This window comes from Clytia hemisphaerica, unplaced genomic scaffold (genome assembly GCF_902728285.1).
Source record: "Clytia hemisphaerica strain Z4C2 unplaced genomic scaffold, Clytia hemisphaerica genome assembly, whole genome shotgun sequence".
NCBI lineage: Eukaryota > Metazoa > Cnidaria > Hydrozoa > Leptothecata > Clytiidae > Clytia > Clytia hemisphaerica.
The window spans coordinates 2,287,530-2,296,227 of NW_027104297.1; the positions used below are offsets into that span (position 1 = coordinate 2,287,530).

Genomic DNA, 8,698 nt, shown 5'->3' on the forward strand with positions numbered 1-8,698 from the left:
TGTGATCAAAATTTTTATTAAAAAGTGTCAATTCCAATGATAAAATGACAAAAGAAAGTTTCATTATTTTTCTAGCTCTATAAGCTATCTCTACGAATTTTTTGAGGCTAAAATGACTGTCAACTTATATCCTTTTATATAATAAGCATATCACTTGCAGTATGATCAATTTTTTTATGGGAATTTGTTTGAAAATCATTGTATTTAAAGATTTTGTCAATATTTTTACAAGAACGTGTCATGTTGTCAGCATTATGACAATGAGATAACAGTACTAAATATTTTGGCTTTGCTAGGCAGCACCTTACCATTTTCATTATCTTAAAGTCAATAATTATGTTTGGTACTGGCTAATTTGAAATTTGTACTTTTGGGCTACATTAGTTTAAATTAGAAAATTTCGGTCGCCGTAAAGTTTTACGAACTCCCCAACTCGAAACTAGCAACTCACCAACTCCCCAACTCACCAACTAGAACATTACCTAGACTCGGTTATAACTTATTAGTCAATGGGGCGGGGGTTAAACAAAGAAACCAAGTTCCAAACTAGCCGCCAGTGCCTCAACATATACAGACACCACATTAATAAAATAAAAATATCAAATTAATAAAAAATCGATATAAACTAACGATTCCAGGCAATATTCTATGATAGCCATGGCGTAATATTTTTCAAGCAGACTTTCTGTACCAGCACTACCATATTATACCTTGAAAGAAGAAATTTTCGCGGGAATTTGATTTGGCGGATGCTCGAAAAAGTTTTTTCAGAGGGTTTTTAATTTGGCGGTTAACTTGAAAAATTAAATTTGGCGGATGTCCTTAAAACGGAAAAACCTGTTTTAAAGCCTTAAATAGCACACATTTGGGGAATAAATACAGCAATTTAAATTTGGTGGATGACGGAAAAAATTAAATTTGGCGGGAACTTGATTTGGCGGATTTTGACCAAATCTGCCAAATAAATCCGACAAATCCACCAAATTTTCTTCCCGCCAAAATTTCTTCCCTTAAGATATATAGAAGAACAACAGGCTTCGATGGCGTAAATATTTCAGAACAAGTAAAGAACATTTTAAGACTTTGGACTCTATAACACCCAGTTTTTTTAGGAAAACAGATAAAAATGCTCCCGAAATGCTGAAAATAAAAACATTTTGAGAAAAATTATGAGGCTTTAAAAATGTTGAATATTCTTGTGTGTGGCACCATCCATCAGATTGAGGTCTTTTTTGGCCATTCTTCAAATACAGTTCACACTCTCTAATTCGACATTCTACTATTCGATACGCTCCATTATACGATATTATCAAAAGTCACCGTCAACAAGAAACTCCCATAAACAACGCTCTACTATTCGATACGCTCTTTCATACATATGTCAAATAAATACTATTTCAATGGCTACTTGCATCAAAGAAGCGCAAATAAAGCTATTTCAACAACCAACATGCATGATTTGACAGTAAAAGTCACAAAAATCGTGAAAATATTGACACCCAATAGTGCCACCCGTGACATTAAGTTCCCGCGAAATTTTAATTTCGTGGATAGGCCCAACCGCGAAATTTAATCCCCGCGAAAGTTTATCCCATTAAAGTACACCTTGGCTTCATAATCCCTCAAGAAGAAGCAAACTTAACAGAAATAAAAATATAATAATATCAAATTTAAATATCAAATTAATTAATAAAAAAAAAGGGAAAAATTTTTCAAAATTAAAATTTTTTTAAAATTTAGTTCGTTTCTTTTTTAATTTCGCTCGCTTTGCTTTTTTTACGTTGTTTGGCAGGCTGCCGCGCGGCCGTTTCCTTTGAAACTTGTAGATATTCCATTAGTTTATCAGAGGGTTTGGTTTTTCCACTGACATCGAAGCTAGAATAGGTGAATGGTTGGTCGGATGGAACTTCACTGAATTGATGGATCTGTGTGGAAAATGACAAAAAAACAATACTCTTACTCTTAGGTTCCAAATAAACGGCCCCTTACTTGTTAATTTTTCGAAAATTTTCTAACCCCCCTGTACCTTATTAGGTCGTTTACCTCGTTTTCAAAATATTGCTACAATAATTTATTCTCAGGGGAATTCAAGCCCTAACGGGATAGAAATTGAAATGTTAATATGAGTCAAAAACGTCAGAAATTTAAAATGTGAAACACGTCTGTTATCGGTTCTCACAATTTTTTTTCATCCTTATAAACAAGACCTCGTCCTAGTCCAGCTTAAAATCACATTATTATTTATTTCACCCGATTCTTAATACAGTCCAGTCCATATATTTATTAAGCCCGAAGGGCTAGATGTCGTGCTTTGACTGAAAAGTGTGCCGAGGTTATGTAGGAAATCCTACCTAGGTCACGCGACATTACAATAGAATTTCAGCGCTTGTCCAATAAGAAGGTTCGCAGGTTTTCGAAAACAATAGAGCTTGAAGCACGATATCTAGCCCTTCGGGCTTTAAAAATCTATGGTTCAGTCTCGTTTGTAGCAATGAAGTAAAAGCCCGAAGGGCTAAAAGCGAATCTTTAACCTTTCTTGCGGCTTCAAATCCAACGTAGGAGATTCGCTTCTAGTCCTTCGGGCTTTTACTTCATTAGACCATGTTCAGACGTTACGGTTTCGTATCGCCGGTGTGGTATTTGTTACGGATAGATAGTCTTCATACTCTTTTCGGAACGTTTTCGAAGCAAGAAAACAGAGCGATTTCGTTCCGATGAAAATAGTGGAGCAAAACCGTTTCGATCTGGTTTGCTGTGTAACGTCTTCTTTTCTTTGACTTTTTCAGTTTTGACGTTCACACAGTGTTTCGGAACCATTTTGTTTCAGAACGATCAGGAACTGTAACGTCTGAACATGGTCAGTGTTTCGGAACCGTTTCGTTTCATTTCGGAAAGAAACGGAAGGTAGCGTGTGAACGTGGTCTTAGTTTTTAGATGTCGCTAAAGTAGACAAAACAAGAAGCTTACATGTTCAGGGGGTACATCGTTTAGGATGGTAATTTTGCGTTTGGTGAAATTCTTCATGTTGATATCTTTATCGTTCTGAACAGCTGCTTGTACAGACTCCGTCACCCATTCATAGTGTTTCGTTAACATGTTCAAGAACAAGCGAGATGACTTTTGTTTGAATTGAGTACTCGATAGATCACCCGCTTGATAATTCCGCCTGACGAGATCACGGAAATACGATCTGAACTTGAAGTAACCTTTATTTTCAAAGTACATTTGTTTAAATGATGGCTTTTCACCTCCGACCGTGTGACAGCGTCTTAGAACGGGTTTCTCGGTTTCAGTCAGTAAATTTAACGATGGCTTATAAGGATGATTTGATAAACGGCGGTCCGAACTATCTGACTTCATTCGCATTACACGAGTGTTATTCTTGGGCGGTTTTCGTGCCCTCGAGGGCGGCGAGTTCATGGGCGGTGTTTTTGATCGTTGATTCAAAGCATCGGGTTGACTTAAAGAGCGCTTAAACGGGTTACATTCCTCTTCAAGCCTCGCCAGTTCTTTATCTTCAGCCTCGATCATATTCATCAAAACGTTCTCATCAAGCAGATCAATATCAACATCTCCGTACTCTCCGTCCGGCACTGCGACGTCGTTCTTATCGTCGCTACTAAACGACGTCCTTAAATCCGTCATCATGCCTTTCAAAAAAGCGTCAATAAAACTGGCTTTTGACATATCTTCATCCAGGTGGAATGGATCTAACGCATTCTCCTCTGGCGGCTTCGTATCAACAGTTTGTGAGTTTGACGGATTGGAATTAACGGGTGGTAGTGGTGATATGGGCGTTGGCAGTTTGTCAGTAGCAAAGGGCGGCACGGGCGGTGAGTTGATTGATAACGAAAGAGTAGCAAGACGGCGGATATCACCTAACGAACCATCGCTCATTGAGGAACCGACGGACATTGGTGAATTTATTAAATTATCTGTGATGTCTGCTAACGGATCCAACGTCAAATCCTGCACGGAAACAAAAAGACGGATGGTTATTAACTTTCCAACATGGTGAAGTTGGTAGTGGACCTTGAGACGTCGGACTTTAAACCTCAATTTTTGGGCAAATTGGATGATACAGCATTGTAAAACTTAATAATTCTATTTTCTTAATTGAATTCATTCTTTGAGTTGACGTGTATTTTGTATTGTTAGTATATAGAGAAAATAAATTGACGTGTAAATATTAAAATGTTTTTAGCAAGCAATTGTTTTACTGTATTTTAAATTTTTATCTTTTATTTTTTAGACCTGACGATGATACGTAGTATATCGAAATATATTGTCAAACATAATAACATTACATTGCTGATGAATTTAGAATTGATTAATAACTCCACATTGGAAATTATATCTACATCACACCAACCATAATCAGTATAAATTCTAAGAAATTCCATTGCCCATTTTCTAAATGCTAATTTTTAATCTTGATTAATTATAATTAGGTAGGGAATTTTTAAAGTCTGCCCACCTTGGTAGGATACTTAAAATATTATCCTACCAACGCCGGCAGACTTTTAGAAATTCCTTACCTAATTAGATGAACATTCATAGTTATAGTTGGATCCACGATGACGTCATTTCTACTTACGGAAACACTTAGAAATTCGACTTTAGCCAACTGTATAGCGTCATAAGACGCACAAAAGAACGCAAAGCAATTTCAGTATAGGTCCGTCATAAAAAGAATGTGCATAGGTAATTTTAGGGTTGAAATGAATTATGGGTAATCAGGATTGATCGCGATTGGTTATTTGGTTAGACATAAAAACATCCAAAATTTTAGACCAATATAAATCGTCATCAATGCGCGATGGTCCTGGTTACCTTATTTGAGCTAATTTTCGCGGGAATTAATTTCAGCGTTTTTCGAATTTGAACCCGCGAAATACAATTTTTTCCAATTTTATCGAAAAATTCGAAAAATCCCTAGGAAAATGAAAGAAATTTGTCCAAAAAAGGGCAAAACCGCGAAATGCAATTTTTCCGATTTCTTTTTTCGACCGCGAATATCAGTTCCCGCGAAAAATAGTTCCAATAAGGTACCCAAGATTCCTTTCGACCTAGAAATGACCTATTGAGTTTCGAATTTTACAACCCTAAATACCTTTGGTTTGTTATTGATGAGTGATTCATGGTTGGTGCCACCACCATCAAGTTTCGACGAAGATGGGTAAGGCGCTGTAGGCGTTAAATTGGGGGGCTCTTTACTTTGACGCCCTTCATTTGATGGCGGTGTAGTGTTTGTTTGTTGTTGATTTTGGCCTTGAGTGTCTGTAAGTAGTGTAATTAAATAATATTAATCTTTACTAAAATGGACAGAGTAGAGCTACTTTGGAGCGTTGTAACTTTTTACCAAAAAAAGATGTACGTACAACGCGAGCAGAAATTTTCGCAATTTTCGCCTTTTAAAATTTATCCACTCAGAAGTATCTTTCCAATAAGATATAATTAAGACTTTGATATTATGTCTTTGGCAAGAGAGTTTAAATGAAACGAAGATGAAATCTTTCATTTGGATTTAAATCGAATGTAAAATTACTTTGGTACAAACGTTCAACAAAGTGAAAAAAATGATCAAAATTTGAGCCGAAATTATTATTTTTCCTTCAATTAGATATCGCACTGATTCTAGCTTTGTTTGACTCTCTCTCTCTAATTCGATCTTCAAGGGACCAAAGATTTTCTTCGAATTAAGAAAGCATGGGATCCTCCCCCTCCCCCAGGGAGGAAGTTCGAATATTTTCATCTTGATGGGGGGACTAATGCAAATGGGGGATTTTTAAGGATATCGATATTCTATGTGAGGTGGGGGTAGAAATTGTAGAAGTTAGATATAATATTTCAAATATATGATCAAATGTGTCTATATTTCCAGCATTTTGTGAATTCATTGCAGGAAATTGCTATTTTTATTAAGTTATTATGCAAAATATAGCAAATCATTGGGTCACAAAATATTCTTTCAATGAGAGGGGAGACCCCGGAAGAAGGGTAGGTGGGGGAGAAGACCAGGTGGGGTTTTAGAGGCCCCATATGGGGGGACCTGAAAACCTGCAGTACACCAAGGAAAGATTCCAGTTACAGGGAGTAATCTAAACCGATTTCCAGCTGGAGGGATCAATATTTTTGTTCGAATTAAAAAGAAAGATTCGAATAATAGATTCGATTAGAGTTGACTGTTATTAAAACAAAATTCAATGGGGGTACCTTTTCATAAATTACGTCACGAACATCACTTGCCTCGTTTTGAAATTATTGCCGTGGTGATTATCTCCCAGCAGATTTTATTAAAAACTACTTTCTATTTATAAAAAAATAATTTAATGTCTCAAGAGACATAATCACCAAGGTAATTGTTTGAATACGAGGCAAGTGATGTTTATGACGTAATTCAAAAAACAAATCAAATGAGGGTACCTTGAGAGTTATGTCTCAACATTCCCATTAGTTTGGAAGAATTCCTGTTGCTTGACACTGCACTCGATTGAGCAGCTGGAAGTTGATGCAGCTGTGGTGGTTGTTGTTGAAGTTGTTGTTCAGGCTGGTTGGACAGTCGTCGTAAGAGATTCTGTGAATAAATTCCACTCGTATTTGGATTTGCGTTACCCATTGGGTTTCCTTGAGACCTGCAAGAAATAACAGATTTGAAAGTAAATGCACTTTTTTATGAGCAACCAAGTCTCTAATGATAGATCTTGATAAGACTATCGTTTTTTTTCGCCATCTCGTAAAGTAAAAGTTTTTTAGGCAATCTAACAACAGCTAACGAAAGCCATTAACGACCCAATAGCGGTAAACATTGTATAAATACTGTTTGTTAATTTTTCCAATAACTTTTATAACAACCATTTTGCCTGTTTTCAGCATGTGAGAAGTCACAGTCACGCCCCAAGCGATTCAAATTAGTAGTAGTCAAATCTTTGTTCTAGATTGGCCTTCACATCTTAAAGAAAATGTGATTTCGAACGTTCCTATCCTCTCGCAGACAATATGACCGATTGTGATTAGAGGTTTGTTAAAGTACAAAAATACAAAAAAACTTAAATCGCCGGCAATATCGATGGCACCGCATGCTTCTGCATGCTTGGATAAAAGTATTACACCATCCTTTCACAGACCCGGTAGGATCTTTTCAGCCAGTGGAGATAAAAATAACTTTTGTTTTCAAGTCAGAAAATTCATTGGGGTAAGAAAAATAGCATAATATTTTGCAGTTAGGATTGGTTTATTTGATTATCTTCAGTGTCCCAGTGTAGTGGATCTGTGAGAAGGGGTGTAGTATTGTTTAAAGTTCCCGTTTTATATAATAAGATACCAATCGCTCAAGATTCGAAATGAAGCTAATACTAAACTTACCGATTCGGGAAAACTGGATTATTATTTGGTGAAATTTGTTGTTGATTCGGGTTATTTGGTTGATTGACGGGTAACCGTTGAGACTGTGAAGGCTGTTGAGAGGGTTGTTGGTTTAACAGTCTTTGTGAGAGGTTTGGGTAAAGCATTTCATTTAATCCATTGTTATTCAGGTTGTTTGTATCATGGTTGAAATTGCCGGACGACGACGGGCTAATCTGCGGTGTACCGGTGGGAGAGATTAACCGATTATTACTGGCGGTGGCATTGGCCGAGTTCCGTCTCATGGCGGTTGCAAATGCGCTTTGCGGTTGTTGTTGGTTATACTGCGGTAATTGTTGGTTGACGTTTTGTTGAAGTTGGGGCGGCACCCTTTGTTGTTGAGCGCTGCTGTCTCCTGGATTACTCAACATGCTCATTAGAAATGTTGATTGTTGGGGCGGCCCGCCCTGAAACTGGGCGGAACCACCCGCGACTTGAGGAAAAACAGCTTGTGGTTGACGGTTGCTGTACATAGCGCGCGGTGAAACTTGTTGATTCAAGGGTGGATGCATTTGAGGGCGTCGCAGGGTGTTTGGATTGTATTGAGGCGGAGGTTGCATTTGCTGAGGGTTCGAATTGTTTTGTTGTAGCATATTCATCAATCGTGAATTGTTGTTCGCCATGTTCGGTCGCCTGTTGTTATTATATGGATCCATTTTTACGATGTGAAGACAGGAAAGCTGTATATCAATGTATATGTTAACTAATGCTTCTTTTTGTAATTACTTTTTCGGATTTTTGACGAAGAGACGCCGTGCACCAGCATATTTAACCTTTTTTTCTAAGAATTAGTTTTCCCTGAAAATAAAACACGTAATATATAGTTAATGTGAAAGAAAATGTGAAGGGATAATCAAAATATAATAGCCACATTCTTTTTCACCGTTCAACATATATAGTTAATGTGAACAAACAAAAAGGAAGAAATAATCATCATTGTTTCTCTGAAAAAATACATATAGTGACATAGTGGGCAGAGGGGTATCACCCCCCCCCCTTAAAAATGGCACCCTCTCTTTTAGCTCAACCCCCCTCTTAAAAATGAAAATTCCTCAACCCCCCTCTTTTTCCCAGGTTTAAGTTCAACCCCCCTCTTTTTTTCGACATTTTACGCACAAACTCTTACAATCTCTAACTATATTCCAAGGTTATTAAAATGAAGAATACAATAATATGAATCTGATGGCAGAAATTACTTTTTTAACAGATACAGTAAGATATTCAAATGAATGGAAATATAATAATAATAATTGTTGAGAAATTTAAAAATGAATGGAAAACACTCTTTTGCAAA

At 36.9% G+C, this 8,698-nt stretch overlaps 1 protein-coding gene across 1 annotated transcript; it reads right to left on the reverse strand.

Annotated features, from left to right (window-relative positions):
* Window positions 1-1,654: 1,654 nt before the first annotated feature.
* LOC136817400 (transcription factor mef2A-like) lies at window positions 1,655-8,204 on the reverse strand. Its single transcript, XM_067073742.1, has 5 exons — window positions 7,366-8,204; window positions 6,427-6,635; window positions 5,114-5,280; window positions 2,968-3,969; window positions 1,655-1,925 (listed from the first exon to the last, which is right to left on the reverse strand). The coding sequence occupies exons 1-5, from the start codon at window positions 8,058-8,060 to the stop codon at window positions 1,737-1,739; spliced, it is 2,262 nt and encodes a 753-aa protein (XP_066929843.1). The 5' UTR covers window positions 8,061-8,204; the 3' UTR covers window positions 1,655-1,736.
* Between the last annotated feature and the right edge of the window lie 494 nt (window positions 8,205-8,698).

What these genes read in the sequence shown, in the direction of transcription:
- LOC136817400 (XM_067073742.1), bottom strand. Translation starts at nt 8,060, where the DNA reads ATGGATCCATATAATAACAACAGGCGACCGAACATGGCGAACAACAAT. An exon ending in AATCCAGTTTTCCCGAATCG is followed by an intron (nt 6,636 to 7,365) that starts GTAAGTTTAGTA and finishes TATTTCTTGCAG; the next exon opens with GTCTCAAGGAAACCCAATGG. An exon ending in GTTGAGACATAACTCTCAAG is followed by an intron (nt 5,281 to 6,426) that starts GTACCCTCATTT and finishes CACTACTTACAG; the next exon opens with ACACTCAAGGCCAAAATCAA.